We start from the raw sequence: 19807 nt of genomic DNA on the forward strand, positions 1-19807 counted from the left end.
GTGCTTGGGAAGCCTGCCCACTGCCTAGCTGTGCTAAATGCTGGCTACAGACAGGAAATTAGTCTCCCTTTCAGCAGCATTAGATGCCTCTGAGAGTAAAGCAGGCTCCTTTGGCTTGGCAGCCCCTGGGAAGTGCCTGCTCCCCGGGGAGATGTGGGATGGTGCAGACTCTCTTGTACATGCACAAACAAAACGTGGCATGGCTGTCTCTGAAGCCCCGGGGCAGCCAAAGGCCGCTTGCATGCCACAGACTCCACAGAGAGAATTTTGAGCCCAAGCGTGGCATCCTAATGCCCATCTTGATTGGCTGGGGGCCCTGAGGGGTGGGTCTCTGTGGATTTGGTGGAAGGGGCACTGAGCTGATGGGAGCTGACATCTGTTTATCTGCAGCTGCCATCTTAATAAGCGGAGCGCGGCCAGCGCTCGGCTGCTCGGCTCGCTAATTTTGATGTGAATTTTAAGAATTCATTTTTCACTGTTCAGAGAGCGAAAGTTGGAGGCAGATAAGGCAGAAGCGACAGGAGAATGGGCTGCAGCTCTGCTGCTGCCATTGCTCAGCTTTTATCTTTCAGGAAGAAAATGACTCCTCAGCTCAGGGAGTGGAGGTAAAAGGTGGAATTTACATTTAACAACTTTTGTTCTCCATCCAAATCTGCTGAGCGAGATAACGGCAGAGCCGCAAATGGGGCAGAGAGGAGCCCGCTTGGAGAGCTGATTAGGAAAGCAAATGTTAGACAAACCTCTGATTCTTTAGAAAGCAAATAATAAATGTGGAAACAGGCTTATGTGAATGCAGAACTCCTGACCGGGAGAAGTGTGTGTGTGTGTGTGTGGGGGGGGGGGGGAATAGAGCCATGCAGCGTATGGGCAGCTCTCCTCTGTCCCTCCACTCAGCCAACATCTCTCAGCCCCAATCTGGAGCTGTTCCAGCCCTGGGACCCACCTCCCCCACTTCTGCTGCTGCCCCTCAATCCCAGCCTCTCCCCCCTACATGCTATTTCTGTCCTCGGTTCCCCCACTCCCCAGCTACGCTGGTCCCCATAGTCCTGACCCACAGCTCCCTGCCACCCCCCCACGCTATCCCAGCCCTGAGCTCCTCCCCAGCTCTGCCATTGCCCCACAGTACGGAACCTCAGCCCGCCTCCCATTGTTCCTGTCCTGGGCTCCCCCAACACTCAATTCCGCTCGAGCTCCTCAATCCCAATCTGCAGCCTCCTGCTGTCCCAGCCCTGAGAATCACTAGCTGTCTGCATTGAACTGCAGCAGCCTCTGGACTGGCTTTGGGTCAGGACGGCCCAGGAGCAGGCACTGGGCTGCCTGCGTGGCTTCAGAGCAGCAGCCCAGAATGGGAAGCAGTGGGTTCTAACCCAGCCTTCCCGGGTGGTGTCTTTGGCTGCATGTAACTAGCTTCACTGCAGTGTGGCGGTGGTGAATCAGGGTTCATTTTAGCAAAGAGGTGTGCAAGGGCCCAGCAGGGTGTGGCCGACTCACTTGGACGGGCTGCATTCTAGTTCCTGGCTGTTCCTTCCTGTTGCTGGGTGTCAGACCTGCTGGCTGGCTGGTTCCCATGGAGAATTCCTTGCATGCCAGAGCAGGACAGCAGGGAGTGGGGCTGAGGCAGCCTAACCGGTCAGGCCAGTTTCACTGGAGCAACATGGACAGGGTTGCTCCTGTTCACCTTGTCCTCCTCTTCCTCCTCCCACAGGTGAAAGCCAACGACTCAGATCAGGGCGCCAATGCCGAGATTGACTACTCCTTCCACCAGGCCACGGACATGGTGCGCCGCCTGCTGCGCCTGGACAGGGCCACGGGCCTCATCACTGTGCAGGGGCCCATTGACCGGGAGGACATCAATATCCTCAAGTTCTCTGTCCTGGCTAAGGACAAGGGGGCCAATCCCAAGAGTGCCCGCACCCAGGTGGTGGTGACCGTCAAGGACATGAATGACAACGCCCCCTCCATTGAAATCCGGGGCATTGGCCTTGTCACCCATCAGGACGGCATGGCCAACATCTCTGAAGACGTGCCTGTGGAGACGGCCGTGGCTCTGGTACAGGTGTCTGACCGGGATGAGGGTGAGAACGCTGTGGTCACCTGTGTGGTTGCTGGCGATGTCCCGTTCCAGCTGAGACAGGCCAGTGAGACGGGCAGTGACAGCAAGAAGAAGTACTTCCTGCAGACCACCACGCCGCTGGACTACGAGGCGGTGAAGGAATACACCATCGAGATCGTGGCTGTGGACTCGGGGAACCCGCCCCTCTCCAGCACCAACTCTCTCAAGGTGCAGGTGGTGGATGTGAATGACAACGCCCCAGTCTTCAGCCAAAGCCTCACCGAGGTGGCCTTCCCCGAGAACAATGCACCTGATGACCTGGTGGTGGAGGTGAGCGCCAGCGACGCTGACAGCGGCTCCAATGCCAAGCTGGTTTACTCCCTGGTCATGGACCCCTCCTCCAAGGGCGTCTTCTCCATCGACCCTGACTCAGGCGAGATCCGAGTGAAGACCGTGCTGGACCGGGAGCAGAGGGAGCGCTACGAGTTCCTGGTGGTGGCAGCTGACAAGGGCAGTCCCAGTCTCAAGGGCACTGCATCTGTGGCCATCAATGTCGTGGACAGGAACGACAACGACCCCAAGTTTATGCTGAGCAGCTACAACTTCTCAGTGATGGAGAACATGCCTCCCCTGAGTCCGGTGGGCATGGTGACAGTGATTGACGCTGACAAGGGCAACAACGCCCGAATCCAGCTGTCAGTGGAGCAGGACAACGGGGATTTTGTCATCCAGAATGGCACTGGCACGATCCTCTCCAGCATCTCTTTTGACCGGGAGCAGCAGAGCACGTACACCTTTCGGCTCAAAGCTGTGGATGGCGGGGACCCTCCCAGATCCGCCTACGTGGGGGTGACCATCAACGTGCTGGACGAGAATGACAATGCCCCTTTCATCACCTCCCCTTCCAATGCCTCTTACAAGCACATCCTGCCCCACACCAGCCCTGGGCAGCAGGTCAGCAAGGTCAAGGCCGAGGACATTGACTCGGGGGTCAATGCAGAGCTGACTTACAGCATCACGGGGGGTAACCCCTTCGAGCTGTTCCAGATCTCGTCGCAGAGCGGGGACATCACGCTGGAGAAGGAGATCCTGCGCAAGCACCACGGCCTGCACCGCCTGGTGGTGCGGGTCAATGACAGGGGCAAGCCCTCACGCCACGGCACCGCACTGGTGCACTTCTACATCAATGAGACCCTGGCCAACCGCACGCTGCTGGAGACCCTGCTGGGACACAGCCTGGACACGCCGCTGGACATCGACATTGCCGGCGACCCCGAGTACGAGCGCGGCAAGCAGCGCAGCAACATCCTCTTCGGCGTCATTGCCGGCATCGTGGCCGTCACCCTGGTCATAGTACTGGTGGTGCTGGTGCGCTACTGCCGGCAGAGGGAGGCCAAGAGCGGCTACCAGGCGGGCAAGAAGGAGACCAAGGACTTGTACGCCCCCAAGCAGGGCAACAAGAGCAGCAAGAGCAAGGGCAAAGTGAAGAAGAGCAAGTCCCCCAAACCGCCCAAACCGTCCGAGGATGAGGAGGAGACAGGGCTGCAGAAGTCCCTCAAGTTCAACCTCATGAACGACTCTGTCAGTGATAGCCCCCGCATCCACCTGCCTCTCAACTACCCGCCCGGGAGCCCGGACTTGGGGCGCCACTACCGCTCCAACTCCCCACTGCCCTCCATCCAGCTGCAGCCCCAGTCACCCTCCGCCTCTAAGAAGCACCAGGTGGTGCAGGACCTGCCTGCCACTAACACCTTTGTGGGCACTGGGGACAACAACTCAACGGGCTCCGAACAGTACTCTGACTACAGCTACCGCACCAACCCCCAGAAATACACCAACAAGCAGGTAGGAGAGCTCGTTCTGAGCCCGCCGGACGCACCCCCTCTGCATCGGGGCGCCATCTGGACGGAGGTGTGGGAATGAGCATGGACCCACCCCCGGCCACACGGGAATGGCCTGGGGGGCTGGCAGAGGACTAATGGAGCACCTAGCCATGGCTCCTTCCTGGGGCAGGAAAGGGCAGGGGCTGAAGCACTGTGACCTGTGGGCAGCCGCCTGTGGCTGATGGGGGTGGTAGCTGCTGAGCTACATTGCTGGGGGTTCCCCTGACGGGAAGGAACCCTGCATGTGCTGGGTGAGGGGTGTGGATGGACTGGATCCGCAGCCCCTGGGCCCCGGTAGCAGCCAAGCACTGGGCTAGAGACCAGGCCTGCCAGCACCAGCAGATGGCAGTGCCCACCCCTCCCATCCCGTGAGTCGCGCTTGCTTCAGCTGCGCTGGGCTGCCTGGGGCCTGCCTGTTGCTGGTCCCACAAGGAGCTGACTTCCTGCCCTGCCTGGGTCAGGGGTGCTGTGCCCAGCCCCAGCCCATTATTGCTAGCAGCAGCCTCTGAAGTGCCAGCTCTGGGCTTCTGGGGGAGGGGCAAAGCAAATCTGTAAGAGAAGCTTCTTCGGCTCCTGGTGTGGCTGCCTGGGGTGGGGAGCCTGGCCTGTGTCCCAGGGCCAACCCTCGCTGCCTGGGGTGCTTGGCCCTTTGCTCCAGCTTGAGCATCAGGCTTGTCTCTGGAGCTGCAGGAGCTGATGCTGCAGCCTCTGCTAAGCCCACTGCAGAGGAGATCAGAGCACAGCTTGTTACCATAAATGAGGGGGCTGGGCTGCACCAGGGCTGTCTGTGTGTCGGGAATGGGGAGCCAGGGCTCGCGGAGTTGGGGTCTCTGCTGGGGAGCAGGAGATGGCTGTGCCAGTCAGGGCTGGGGAGGGTCTCTGCTGGGGAGCAGGTGGTGGCTGTGCCGAGTGTCGGGGCTGGGGAGCCGGGACTGTGGTGGTGGGGTGTCTCTGCTGGGGAGCAGGAGGTGGCTGTGCCGAGGGGAGCCGGGACTTAGGGGGGTGTCTCTGCTGGGGAGCAGGAGGTGGCTGTGCCGAGGGGAGCCGGGACTTAGGGGGGTGTCTCTGCTGGGGAGCAGGAGGTGGCTGTGCTGAGGTTCAGGGCAGGGTCACTGCTGAGAGTTGGGGCTAGGTGTGTCTTGCTGCATGAGGGGACAGAGCAAAGGTCCTGGCTGCATCTTGAGGGACCTGGGGGGGCTGGGGGGAGAACGCAAATCTGGGAGCCAGGCTGTGGAGGTGATGGGTGAGGTGGAGGGTTCAAGGCCTTGAGGACATCCTGCCTGGCTGCCTCATCTTGCTGGGCTCCTGCTCTGTGGGCCCTGTTGCGATCTGCCCATGGGGGGAGGGGGGGCGCTTCCCACCTGCAGCATTGGCATTATATCCTGTGTGTCCTGGGGCTGGGCTCCCCTCCCCCTCCATTGCATTGTAGGCTGTGTGTCCCATGGGACTTGGCTCCCCCTGTTGCATTGTAGCCTGTGTGTCCCATGGGGATGGGATCTGCCATGGGCCTGGACTGCCCCCATTGAATTTGCCCTCAATAAAGTTTTATATTTTTGAATGCTGTGTCTTGTTTTCCATAAGGCCCAGAGGCGCGGGGAGGGGGAGTGAACAAAAGGGGGCTCTGCCTCCCCCGCCCCCGCTTCCCCCCCGCAGTCCATCCTCCCATAGTACAGCTGGGGGCAGTGGCACATTATCCACCACCCCAACCACATCCACATTATCCACCACCCCAACCTCTCTCCATGTGAGGACGTAGCAGGTGAGCCTAGAAATGGCATTACAAGGCCCGGTCCTGTGCAGTCAAGGGGCAGCAATAGTTTGAGGTGCCTCCCCCACACCGTGGAGCCTAAGTTGCACCTGGGGAAAATTTCCAGGGCTGCTCCCCACAGCAACCCCCGTCCCTGGGTCAGGCTCCGCTCCTCCCATCCCTGGGGTTTGTGCCTGTGCCTTGGGGCTAGTTCCTCTCCTGTGCCCTGGCTTCCTTGTGCCTGAGTCCTGTTTTCCTGCCCGTGGGATAGGCCAGGGCAGGGTGGCTTGGGAGGGAACATGGCATGTCCCTGGCTGGCTGTGCCGTGCTGGTGAATGATGGGGGCTGTCGCAGACATCCGGCCCCTCCCTGTGCTGGAATCAAGCTTTGCCACTAGGGTTGCCAACCCGGCAATATTTAAAAACTGGACACTCCAGCAGGGGTGGAACCTCCCCTGCCCTGCCTCTTCCCCCTGAGGCTCCACCCTGCTCTGCCTCTTCCCCCCAAAGCCCCACCCCTGCCCATCTCTTCCCCTGAGGCCCCGCCCCCATCCATTCCCCTTCTTTCCTCCCACCCCATTGCTTGCTTCTGTCTCCGCCTGCCTGGGTCGGGGCTGGGAGCTGCAGCCGCACAACGAAGGTAGGAGGTGGCCCTGATTGAGTAAAGGCTGGAGCGGGTGATGATCTGGCAGCTCCCTGTCTCCCCTGCTCACAGTAACTGGATTTTGGGTGTCCAGTCAATAGATCCGACCGGACGCTGTCAGGTCCCCCTTTCAATCAGATTTTCTGGTCGAAAACTGGGCACCTGGCCACACTACTTGCCACGAGGGAGCTCCAGCGTGCCAGCACACGCCTGGAACTGCTCCATGCACCCTACTGGGTGCAGCGGGATCAGCAACGGTCAGTGCTCGCACCCAGCAGGGCAGCGTGGTGCGTGCATGCAGAGGGGCTGCCTCTGGGAGCACTTACTGACCAGGTCTCGATACTGCAGTGGGGTCTGCGTGGGAGAGGGAGCGAGGAGCCATGCTCCAGCAGGAGAGGGAGCTATCCCTCTGCTTTGCCCTCACACTCAGTCCCTGACCACTGCCCTGTGGGATCCATTCTCTCCCTTGCCCCTTATCCCAGGGGTTGGTTCCTGCACTCTTGTGCCCACTGCAGGCAGGTGCCTATGGAGGTGTGCAGGACACTTGAGTGTCCCGTTCCTTGTGGCATAAGAACGGCCATACTGGGTCAGTATCCTGTCTCTGACAGTGGCCAGTGCTAGATGCTTCAGGGGGTATGTACAGAAGAGGGCAATTGGAGGGTGATCCACCCCATCTTCTCTCCCAGCTTCTGGCAGTCAGAGGTTTAGGGTCACCCAGCGCATGGGGTTGTGCCCCTGATCATCTAGGCTAATAGCCATTGATAGGCCTATCCTCCATGAACTTATCTAATTCTTTTGTGAACCCAGCTATACTTTTGGCCTTCACAACATCCCATGGCAATGAGTTCCACAGGTTGACTGTGTTGTGTGAAAAAGTATTTCTTTATTTATTAAACCTGCAGCCTATTAATTTCCTCGGATGACCCCTGGTTTTTGTATTGTGGGAAAGGGTAACTAACACTTTTCTAATAATTTTCTCTGCACCATTCATGATTTTATGGACTTCTGTCATATCCCCCCCATGTCTTCTCTTTTTTAAGATGAACAGCCAAAATCTCTCCTTGTAGTGAAGCTGTTCCACACCCTTGATAATTTTTGTTGCCTTTCTCTGAACCTTTCCCAGTTCTACTATAACCTTGTTGAGATGGGGTGACCAGAACTGCACGTCATGCTCAAGGTATGGGTGCAGCATAGATTTATATAGTTGCTTTATCTTATTTTCTGTCTTATTTTCTATCACTGTTCTAATGGTTCCTAACATTCTGTTAGCCTTTTGGACCACTGCTAAATTGATGTTTTCAGAGAATTATCCACAATGACTCTGAGATCTGTTTCGTGGGTGACAACAGCTAATTTAGACCCTATCATTGTATATGTATAGTCGGAATAATTTTTTTCAATGTTCATGACTTTGCATATCAACACTTAATTTCATCTGCCATTTTGTTGCCCACTCACCCAGTTTTGTGAGATCTCTTTGGAACTCTTTGCAGTCAGCTTTAGAATTAACTGTATTGAATAATTGTGTATCATTTGCAAACTTTGTGATTTCCATTTTCCAGATCATTAATATGTTGAACAGCACTGGTGCCAGTGCAGACCCTTGGGGGATCCTGCTGTTTACCTCTCTCCATTCTGAGAACTGACCATTTATTCCTGCCCTTTGTTTCCTGTTTTTTAACCAGTTACTGATCCATGAGAGGACCTTCCCTCTTATCCCATGACAGTTTACTTTGCTTAAAAGCCTTTGTGGTGGGACTTTGCCGAAGGCTTTCTGAAAGTCCAAGTACACTATATCCACTGACTAACCCTGGTCCACATGCTTGTTGCCACTTCAAAGAATTCTAATAGATCCATGAGGCACAATTTCCCTTTACAAAAGTTGTGTTGACTCTTCCTCAACTAATCGTGTTTATCTATGTGTCTGATAATTCTGTTGTTTACTATAGTATCAGCCAATTTGTCTGTCCTGAAGTTTGCCCTGTAATTGCCAGGATTGCCTCTAGAGCCCTTTTTAAAAATCGGCATTACATTAGTTACTGTCCAGTCATCTGGTCCAGAGGCTTGTTTTAGTGATAGGTTACATATACCACAGTTAGTACTTCTGCAATTTCATATTTGAGTTCCTTCAGAACTCTCAGGTTCTGAAGGTCTGGGCCTGGTGATTTATTACTGTTTAGTTTATTAATCTGTTCAATTTGTACTGCGACATCAATGTGGGGCAACACTTTAGATTTGTTACCCACATCAGAGCTAGCCTTTTGGGTATCCTTTTTTGAAAACCGATGCAAAGAATTCATTTAGCTTCTCTGCAATGGTCTTGTCTTTCTTGAGTGCTCCTTTAGCACTTCGATCGTCCAGTGGCCCCACTGATTATTTGTCAGGCTTCCTGCTTCTGATATATTTTAAAAAATTGTTACTGTTTATTTTTGCGTCTTCTTGTGAATGCTTTCTTGGCCTACCCATACCCTGGGCAGGAGGCTCTGCTGGGGCCATGCGCAGCCTGTACCCTGGGCAGGAGGCTCTGCTGGGGCCATGCGCGGCCTGTACTCCAGGCAGGAGGTGCTGCGGGGGCCGTGACTAGCCTGTACCCCGGATGGGAGGCAGTGTGGAGTTCTTGCCCGGCCTGTACTCTGGAGTGTGGGGGGTGATGCTGAGTCTCTGTGTAATTCTCTGGGAATGGGGCCCATCAGGATTTGTGAGATCCTTGCAGCCGTGCTATTAGTGGGACAGGTTACCCCTGATGTCTGTGCTGCCTGGGGACTGGCTTTGCCCCAGAGATCCTAGCCATGCTACAGGCAGTTCCAGCTGCCCAGAGCATGTTGTCCCAGGCTGGCTGGAGCCTTCGTAGAATCATAGAATATCAGGGTTGGAAGGGACCTCAGGAGGTCATCTAGTCCAACCCCCTGCTCAAAGCAGGACCGATCCCCAATTAAATCATCCCAGCCAGGGCTTTCTCAAGCCTGACCTGAAAAACTTTGAAGAAAGGACATTCCACTGCCTCCCTAGGTAACTCATTCCAGTGCTTCACCACCCTCCTAGTGAAAAAGTTTTTCCTAATATCCAACCTAAACCTCCCCCACTGCAACTTGAGACCATTACTGCTCATTCTGTCATCTGCTACCACTGAGAACAGTCTAGAGCCATCCTCTTTGGAACCCCCTTTCAGGTAGTTGAAAGCAGCTATCAAATCCCCCCTTATTCTTCTCTTCCATAGACTAAACATCCCCAGTTCCCTCAGCCTCTCCTCATAAGTCATGTGTTCCAGTCCCCTAATCATTTTTGTTCCCCTCCGCTGGACTCTTTCCAATTTATCCACATCCTTCTTGTAGTGTGGGGCCCAAAACAGTTCCACTTCCACTTCCTTTTGGCTGTTACTTCCCTTCTGCTCTGGAGCTGGGTGCTGGGGCTGTCATCCTCCTGCTGCCCCTGGGACCTAGGGGCTGGGAAGAATGGGTTTCTGGCCTAGTGCTCTATGAGTGCCTGCAGGTCAGAGCAAATGGCTGCAAAGCTGCCAATCGTAGTCACATCCCCAGGGCCTGGAGCAGCTGTGCCAAGGGGCAGCATCCCATGAGGCAGCTGCTGCGTGGCTGGGGATCTTTCACAGGGCCTGGGATGAGCGGAGCAGAGCTGGACCCATCTGCAATGCAGCTTCCCAATCAGCAGCATGCGGCAGGGTGGGGCCCTGGGCAAAAAGCCGGCAGGGCACAGATGTCACTCAGGCTCTGGCTCAACATGGCCTAAAGCAGTGGTTCTCAAACTTTTGTACTGGTGACCCCTTTCAAATAGCAAGCCTCTGAGTGTGACCCCCCCTTATAAATTGAAAACACTTTTTTATATATTTAAAACCATTATAAATGCTGGATGCAAAGCGGGGCTTGGGGTGGAGGCTGACAGCTCGTGACTGCCCATGTAATAACCTTGCGACCCCCTGAGGGGTCCCGACCCCCAGTTTGAGAACCCCTGTCCTAAAGGCTGATTCTGGGCTCAGCCCGTGGAAGGAGCCTGTGCCCCCGGGGGGTGTGTGTGTCAGATCTGTGTGCATCGACTCCATGCAGTGTGCCACGCTCACAGCGCCCCTATGCTGTTGCCATGCCATGCTTCTGGATGCACCTTCAGCTAGCACCACACACTGCTGAGAGAAAGAGCTGCCTGGGAGTGCCCCGCCATCAGGCCCTCCATCATGCTTTGTGTGGGGGAGTCTCTGCCCTACGCCCCCGGCAGGGTCCCCATTTGCCTGTTGCTGTGCCTCTGCAGCATAGCATGGAGCTCCGCATTGGCCTGGCCCTGACTCGGCCAGGGAGTTGCGTGGGGATTTTGTTAATTACCGAAGCCCTGGCTGTTTGTGCGCCCTGCTGGGGATCCAAGTGGCTCTGATTGATATTCCCAGCACTGCCTCTCCCCGGCTCCATTGCAGAGCTGCTCCTTGGTATTCACAGTCCTTCTGGAACCAGGCCAGAAGCTGAGTCTGGCAAATTATTCACCCAATTACTGGGGCAAAAATGGATTCGGCGGCCCTCTGCTTGGGTGTGTTCATAGGCCTTTCTGTCACTAGCCAGGCTCCTGTGGAAGGGTGGGTATCAGTGCCCAAGGCGCCATGGGGCAGGCAGGGGTGGAGGGCAGGGTGCTGTGGGGTAGCGGAGGTGGAGGGTGCTATGGGGCAGGGGATAGAGGGCAGGGTGCTGTGGAGCAGGCGGGGGTGGAGGGCAGAGTGTTGTGGGGCAGGAGGAGGTGGAAGGCAGGGTGCTGTGGGGCAGGAGGAGGTGGAAGGCGGTACTGTGGAGCAGGTGGGCAGGGTGCTATGGGGCAAGAGGGGGTCGAGGGCAGGGTGCTCAGGGCAGGGTGCTGTGGGGCAGGAGGGAGTGGAGGGCAAGTTGCTCTGGGGTGGGGCTGTGCTTGGGACGTGGGCCAGCTGTTTCCCTGTGGGCAGCTGTGTCGTGTCAGAGTGGGGCTGGCCAGTGCCTGGGTTTTCCCCGTGGGTAGTAGGCAGAATGTACTGAGAGGCGTGTGCTGGTCTCGTGTCAGTTACAGCTGGGGCTGGTGTCTGGCAGTAGGGGCATGTGGACTGTGGGTTACTTGCTCCTATAGTGCGGGGGATGGAGTGTGAGGCAGCCCTGCCCCTCGAGAACCATGGGGTGAGTGCCAAGTCTCCTTGCGTGGCAGGAGTATGTGGGGTGTGACTGCAACTCAGGTGAGGCCCCCGGGGAGCTTGTTGCTGGGATTACACCCAGTGATGCCAGGGGATGAGTGTTTCCTGGGGCCACAAGGGATGGAAGCTCCTGGCTGTGCCGTGGGGGTCAGTCTGCCAGGGAGGGCAGTGCTGGGCAGCTGGGAGGGAGGTGCGCATTTGTGCAGCAAATTCTATGTGCGGATCCCACTCGTGGTACGTGCGCCTCATGTACGAGGTTGAGATCTCTTGACCTGCAGTGTCTATTGGGGCCATGCATGTCCTTGAGCCCTCCCATACATGAGGGCATATAGGGTAGGGCAGCCCTGCCAACCTGTAGTAGTGAGTTGTCTTTCTGCTGCCCTGTAACACCCCTCCATCCCGTCCGCTAGTGTGTATTTGACTGGCTAGGGGAACTGAGTAGCACGTTTCTGCCCTGTTGGCATCTCTGTTGATTGTTTTCTTTCTTTAAAATCTCTGTCATTCCCATAACTACACTTAGCGCTGAGGCACCTTCCTGCCCAATCACCCAGCCTAAATCCTTGGTCCTCAAGCCATGTACAGTGTGTGATGGACTTATCTTATTAACCAATGGACATGGTTAGTGTCTCTTCGCTTTGGGCGAAAGACGCATTCCAGACTGTGTCTGTGTGCACTGGTCACGGTTTCAGAGATATCCAGCTAAAACTCGGCCTACTGGAGCGATCCATGAGAGGAGCATCAGACTGGGGAGATGTTCCTCTGACTCCACAAAAGGACTTTTCTCCCAAAGATCCCACTCCTTCAGGGCCCCTGTAAGTAGCGATTCTTCCCTGAAGGCTTCCGATGCGAGTACCGAGAACTGGCCTGCATCCCGTTCAGGTAGTCATTCTCAGTTCTCCAATCTGAGTCCCATACTGGCTGGGAGCTCAATGCTAAAGCACAATACCACCTCCACCTCATTAGTGCAGGGCAGATCTGAGCACTGCTCTATGTTCGACTCATGGCACCTATCCTCTTTCCCCAAAGGGAGATCAAAGAAACTGAAAGTGATAGGTCTTCTGACTCTTCTAAACCCAAGCCTTGAGGCCAGCTCACCCTGATGGTGACTCTTTGCCTCACCTGGTTCCGAGTTGGACCAAATCCATTCTGTCGATGACACCCTTGGTACTGACCTCGGTGTTAGTACCTGTCACGGAGTCCCCGGGCGATCATCTGGAACTGGGGGAGCCTCCTCTCTGTGAGCAAACTGTCTTCAGGGCAAAAAGCTCACACGGCCTCCACCTTCCTGGGTCTGACCTCTGAGCATTCAGCATCTTCTGTCCCTCTGTGCGCTTCCCACAGCGAGTCCGCCCAGGCGGGGTCCTGGGGAAGCCAGAGGGTCCTGCACCCCAACTTCGCAGTCAGACGTGACTTTTAGCCAGTCAGTAAAACAGAGGTTTATTAGATGACAGGAACACGGTCTAAAACAGATCTTTTAGGTACAGAGAACAGGACGGCTCAGCCGGGTCCATTTTGGGGGGCAGTGAGCCAGACAACCACGGCTGCACTTTGCTCCTCGTTCCCAGCTAGCACAAACTGACTCACTCTCCACCCTTCCTCCTCTGGGCTTTGTCCCTTTCCCAGGCCAGGAGGTCACCTGATTCCTTTGTTCTCCTTGCAGGGGGGAAGGGCCCAGGCCATCAGTTGCCAGGAGACAGAGTGTCAGCCATTTATGTACTCTGGCCCTTTGCTCTGCAACAATTACACCCCCTTATCCCACCACCTAAAGACTTAAGAAATGCATATGGGAAACTGAGGCACCACTATAGTATTCAGAGGAAACATTAAGAACAGTCCCACTTCATCACAGTACCGAAAGACCTTTACTATCTCTTGACGTTGAGTCCCCAGCACTGACCTTGGTACCAATGTCTCTGACACCAATCAGAATTAAACCCTTGCTACTGGTAGTCTCCTATCCTAGCACTGAGAGGACAGGCTTACTCCTCCTCCTCCTCTGGCCACTCTTCCTCTCCAGAATCAAGCTGAGCCCCTTCTCTAGACGTCCATTCCCCTCCACTTCCTAGGGAGCCTCTGAATACAGCAACTCCCAGATCACTGCCAGCAGACTTTAGGGGTCCCAGAGTTCCTAAATATCCCTGAGATGTCCTCATATCCCTTAGCAGATGTCTCCTCAGGCCTCAGCATCTTCTTCGCCCTGTCCCTTTAGCTTCCCATCTTAACCATATTGGCATTCAGGGTCCCTGGTCTAGACCCTCTAGAAGCTGCTCTCCCTCTCACATTACCCACAAATTACTATATTCCCGTCACCAGTTAGGTGCCGACTAGCCCACTAGAAAGAGAGCGAGAACAATATTAGGAGGCAGAGGCTCAAGAGGAAGCATCATAAGATTATGGTTCTCTCCTACAAATCTGTCTTCCTCTTTGCAGGATGAGGTGGTGATGTACACTCCAGTACCACGCCCTGCAACTTCAGTCCTTCCAGGAGTTACTGGGTAGGATGCAGACACTTAATCAAGCTGAGTTTTGATACAAGTTAGTTTCCCGCACCCCTACCCTGCTGCTCCCCTTGGAAGGCTGTTCCAGAACTTCACTGTCTTTGATGGGTAAAAGCCTTCATCTAAACTTGTTGTTGACTAGTTTATAGCCAATTGTTCTTGTGTCCACATTGATACTTAACTTAAATAACTCCTTTCTCACCTGGGGTGTTTATCCCTCTGATGTACTTACAGAAAGCAGACATATCTCCCCTGAGCCTTAGTTTGGTTAGGCTAAACAAGCCAAAGTCCTTCAGTTTCCTCTCATAAGGTATGTTTTCCATTCCTCTGCAGCCCTTCTCTGCACCTGTTCCAGTTTGAATTTATCTTTCTTAAATATGAGAAACCAGAATTGCACAGTGTTCCAGATGAGGTATCACCAGTGCCTTGTATAATGGTACTGTATATTTCTCTGTTGGAAATGCCTCGCTTGGTGCATACTAGTATTGCATTAGACTTTTTCCTGGCCATAGCACATTGGTGGCTTATAGTCATCCCCCTGTGATCAACCAATACACCCAGGTCTTTCTTCTCCTCTGTAGCTTCCAGCTGAAGCATCCCCAGCTTGCAGCAGAAATTCTTGTTGTTAGTCCCTAAGTGCAAGATCTTACAGTTTGCACTATTAAATTTCATCCCATTTCTATTTTTCCAGTTTTCAAGGTCATCCAGATCTTCTTGTATGATATTCTGGTGGTCCTCCGTATTGGCAATATCTCCCAACTTCGTATCATTCACAACTTGTATTGCGCACTCCCACTTTTTATGCCAAGGTCATTAATGAAAATATTAAATAAGATTAGTCCCAAGACTGATCCCTGAAGAACTCCACTAGTAACCTCCCTCCAGCCTGATAGCATGACCCGTTGTAGTCTCCCTTTTAACCATCTCCTTACCCATCTTTCAATTCTTGGATTAATCCCCATCTTCTCCAATTCCACTAATAATTTCCCATGTGGAACTATATGAAATGCCTTACTGTAATCCAGGTAGATTAGATCTACTGCATTTTCTTTGTCTAGAAAATAGGTTATCTTCTCAAAACAAACAAACAAAAAACCAAAAACCATCAGGCTGGTCTGGCACAAGGTATCTTCTGTAAAACATGTTGTATTTTGCCTCAATTACTGTTTACCTTAGCTATTTTTCCTTCAGAATTTGTTCCAAAACCATGTATACAACTGAGGCCAAACTAATGGGCCTGTAGTTTCCTGGATCACTTTTTTTCCTTTCTTAAAAATAGGTACTGTATTAGCAATTCTCCAGTCATAGGGTATGACCTCTGAGTTTATGGATTCATTACAAATCTTTGCTATTTTGGTCTTGCAATTTCATGTGCCAGTTCCTTTAATAATCTTGGATGGAGATTAGCCGGGCCCCCCAGTTTGGTCTCATTAAACTGTTTGAATTTGACTTCCACCTCGGTTGTGGTAATTTCTACTTCCTTGTCATCATTCCCATTAGCCATGCTGCCACTACCCCATAGATCCTCATTACCATTATTAAAAACTGGGAAAAAATGTTCATTTAGGTGTAGGGCCATGCCTAGATGATCTTTAATCTGCACCCCTTCCCAGTGTTTAGCCATCCCACTTCTTCTTTCCTTGTTTTCTTTTTATTTATATGGTAAAAGAACCTTTTACTGTTGGTTTTAATTTCCTTTGCAAGGTCCAACTCTGCTTGGCAGTTCTCACTTTTACCCTACACTTTCTGATCTCCAAGAGGTCGCTTTCATTGCTGATCCAGTCCATCTTCCATTATTTGATTTAAATCACTAGTCAGGAAGACTCGATTTAATCATGGTTTTCTACATAAAAGTGCATTCTTGTTGGTTGTTATAACCTTAATACATATTCTTCACAACTGAGAGTTAGATGTAGGTTTCATTTTTAGGAGGTATGCACTATACATTTTAAAGCAGTGATCTATTTTGAAAACTTTTAAGATTTTTTTACAGCTATATCAGAAAATGAATGATTGGTTATTTCATTTACCAAAGGTAATTGAAGCAGATATTTATGAAGTCATTGGGAGGTGAACTATCTCCAATTCAACAGGTTAATCATTAATATTTGGAGGATTTTCTTGCCATGCTGTATTAGGAGGAGAACATCACCAGACAGACATTTAAATTGTTTTATTTAACTAAAACAAGGTTAAGTATTCTGGATTTTTTTCTTCAACAGCAAACATATAATATTTTAACAAAACAAGCATATGTTCCTCACTTCTCACATTTATCTCCAGACTTCTTCTCCTTGTCCAGGTCTATTCCGCCCCCAACAATCTTATATTCATTGAACTTTTTGAAACTTTGCACTTTTAGAGAGAGGTAAGAGATTGACTCTGTGTACACATATTTGCAGAGGGACAATAGAGTTGAGGTCTGTTATTTCTCACCTATGCATGTTATTTATTTATTTAAAACATTTTTGCTGTTAACAAGCCAGTTACCTCTGGAGACACAAATCCACAGTTTGAGAACTGCAAAACTAAGCATCTCTGATGGTATCTTCTAGACTGAGCACTGAGTCCCATTGGGTAAATTGAAAGATTAACCTAAATAATCCATACAGAAGCCTGTGGAACCCATAAGATTGGGTCCCTAAATAAGATTGAGTCCCATGAACTATTGGACCTCATATACAAAACTTTTCTTAAACATTACATGAATATATTGTCTCATCCTATAGAGTTAGAATTTATAATCCCTATTCCTTGATGAGATATCTTTGAGCTATAATGTATCTTAATTAAAACTATCTTTAGTTTTTTTTCCTCAGAAAGCATTTTATGAAAAAAATCCAATTTTAAATTTAAAAAAAAAATCATTTATTTTTATCCACTCTGCCTTGTAGAAGTTGTTTTCTCTCAATCACCTGTTTGAAATGCTTGCTTATCAAGCTTGGTTTGCAACCCGTCCCTACCAATGTTTTCCCCTTGCTTGGAATACAGGCTTCAGATAGCTTCTGCAACTTTGACTTAATGTAATTCCAAGCCTCCCCCACATTAAGATCCTTGAGTTCTTCAGTTCAGACCATTTGCCTAACTTATTCCCTTAATGTTTTAAAGTCTGCCTTTTGAAATCAAGGACCTTTGTGGCAGATCTATTTTTGTTTGTTTTGTTTAAACTGAATTAACTCATGATCACTCAAACCAAGGCTGTCCTCTACAACCAGTTCTTCTATGAGCTCCTCGCTATTTAGCAATACTAAATCTAAAATGGCATCACCTCTTGTTGGCTCAGTGACTCTTTAGAGAAGAAATCTGCCAGCTATCACATCCAGGAATATCTGGGCCCTACCATTATTTGTAGCACTTGTCCTCTAATCTATATCTGGGAAATTAAACTGTCCCATAATCACACAATTCCCACTTGTATTTATTTCATTAAAAATATTAAAGAGGTCTCTACCCATATCCAAATTGGATCCTGGGGGTCTGTAGCATACTCCAAATGCTATCCCAGTGGAGCTTCTGTTAAGTTTCTTCCTCAAAGTGATTTTGATCCTAACAGATTCTGTTTTATCCATTCCATCACTTCTAATTTTTTTTACAGTCTACCTCATTATTATTATACAATGCTACTCCACCACCTTTGCCTTTATTTCTGTCTTTGCTGAACAGCACATACTCTTCAATCCCTGTATTCTAGACATGACTGCTATTCCAACATGTTTCTGTTATCCCTATGATATCTGATTTCACTTCTTGCACCAGTAGTTCTAGTTCCTCCATTTTGTAACCCAGGCTCCTTGCACTGGAATATAGACACCTTAATATAGTTGTTGCTTGGCTTAGCCCAGATTCCTCACTTGATTAGGTACAGTCATTCTACTGCCAGTATCACTGACCTGCCTGTTAGTGCCGAAACCAATGACACTGTATTTCCTCTTGATGTCCATTCTCCTGCCCTCTATTATTCCTTTCCCTGTTCCTGTGTCCTCTCTTACTTGATTTTCCTCCTGCTCAATATTACAATCAGGTGTGGAGATTACATGAGCATCTCCCAATGGTCTCCCCTGAGTTCCTAGTTTAAAACTCTTTTAATCAGTTGTGCCAACCTCCATCCCAGAAGTCTGTTTCCCTCTTTACTTAGGTTTAGTCCATCTCATGAGAACAGTCCTCTGTCCATGAATGCCTTCCAGTAGTCTAACATCCCAAAGCCCTCCTTATCGTACTACTGCTTGAGCCATCTGTTGATCATCATAGGTAGAATCCCACTGAAGATCACCTGAGCCTCTATTTCTTTAAGCATCTTCCCAAGCATGGCACAGTCTCCCTGGATGTGTTACCATGGTAATCTAGCAGTATCGTTTGCTGCCACATGAAAGTGGGTTCTTTCCTGCTCCCATTAGGATCCTCTTCAGCCTCAGGTCCACATTCTGTATTTTAGCTCCTGGCAGGCAGCACACCCTTCTGTTCTCCAGCTCAGCTCAACCAGCCTTCCTCCTGTTCTTTCTGGATGCAAGTCCACTTGTCTTCTGTTCTCACTTACAACCTTCTGTGAGTCATCCTCTATCCTGCTGTGAACTCTGGCGCTCTCCATTGACTCTTCCCCTTTTCTTGTAGGACTAGCTGCTCTTCTCTTTTTCCTTGCCCTCCCACCTTCTGTTACTGCCTGCAGTGTCCCTTCATTTTCCAGATGAGCAAACCTGTTCTTCAGCTTTATTTATCCTTCACTAGCCGGTCTTTTCCTCTTCTTGTTCTTATAGTCACATGCTTTCACTGGCCACTTTCCTCATTTAGCAGTCTACCATCACAGTTCTCCAGTCCAGCTTGCATGAGCAAGTCTTGAGTTTTCCATTCAGCCTCCTTTCACCTTCCCTCCATCATCTGGTCAAATCCACCTCAAAACTCAGCCGTAGTTTCTACCTGCATCTCCAAACCTCAGATCGTGTTTTCCATCAGATCTATCAGGCAGCACTTTATAAAAACCTTTCAGATACCCTGTCCAGGATAATGTACATCCTGCAGCTTCCACATCCCGTCATCTTCACTGTCTTTTCCATTCCTAGGGTCAATACCAGTGCTGCCTTTATAGCTTTCGTACCCTTCACTCCTAAGCTCCTGTCAAGAAAAAACAAAAAACAAAACCCCACACACTCCTTCCATAAACTCTCTTGTTTTCAACTCTGTTTCCTGGCTCCTGTGGTGCTGTCCAACTGACACCAAGGCCTGGTAGAGACTTATCCACTGCAGGAATCAATGCACCTCACCAGCATTGACAATGACACTCACCCAGCGCTGTCAACACAATCGGGCTTATTAGTCAACTGGACACAGCACATGAAGTCTTTAAGGTTAGCACAGAGACAGGAAAGTTAAAGCATAGCCCAAGTTCATCTTGGCCAGCACAGAGCCCAGCCATGCTATGGTGAACCCCATGGCTCAAGCTCTGTCTGTCTCCGACTGACCTCCTTAGTCAGTTCCCAGGTGAGAGTCCCGACTCCTTCCTGCAGCCACCTCTGATCCCCCTCCTCATCCCTTCCCAGTCCCTTGTTCTGGAGCTGGGGTCTGTGCTCAGCTCTCCTGCTGAGAGGTGGGGAAATCCATCTCCCCCGGGTCTCTGGTTGCTAGGTGTCCATGACCTAGTGACTTTGCTGTTGTCTTCTCGGATTCTGAGCCAGTCCTTTCCCAATGACCCATTCAAACTCAGACAGCTAGTGACATTCATACCTATGTCTCATAGCCTGCCCTGAGAGCAAAGAGTCCTTTGCCACCCACTGGGTAACAATGAAGCATGTAGGGAAAACTGAGGCATACATAGGGATCATAAAAATAGTGCTGAAAATCCCC

The 19807-nt window shown here is 51.3% G+C and overlaps 1 protein-coding gene across 5 annotated transcripts in view; it reads left to right on the forward strand.

The window, feature by feature from the left end:
• The window catches only part of PCDH1 (protocadherin 1), a 190479-nt gene that overhangs the window by 12363 nt on the left and 158309 nt on the right, over nt 1–19807 (forward strand). For all 5 annotated transcript variants that reach the window (XM_084636547.1, XM_084636550.1, XM_084636548.1 and 2 more), the window contains exon 3: nt 1706–3898. In XM_084636547.1, coding sequence (XP_084492673.1) covers nt 1706–3898 — 2193 coding nt within the window. The remainder of the gene's footprint in view (nt 1–1705; nt 3899–19807) is intronic.

Source organism: Lepidochelys olivacea (genome assembly GCF_965140295.1).
Source record: "Lepidochelys olivacea isolate rLepOli2 genome assembly, chromosome: 8".
NCBI lineage: Eukaryota > Metazoa > Chordata > Testudines > Cheloniidae > Lepidochelys > Lepidochelys olivacea.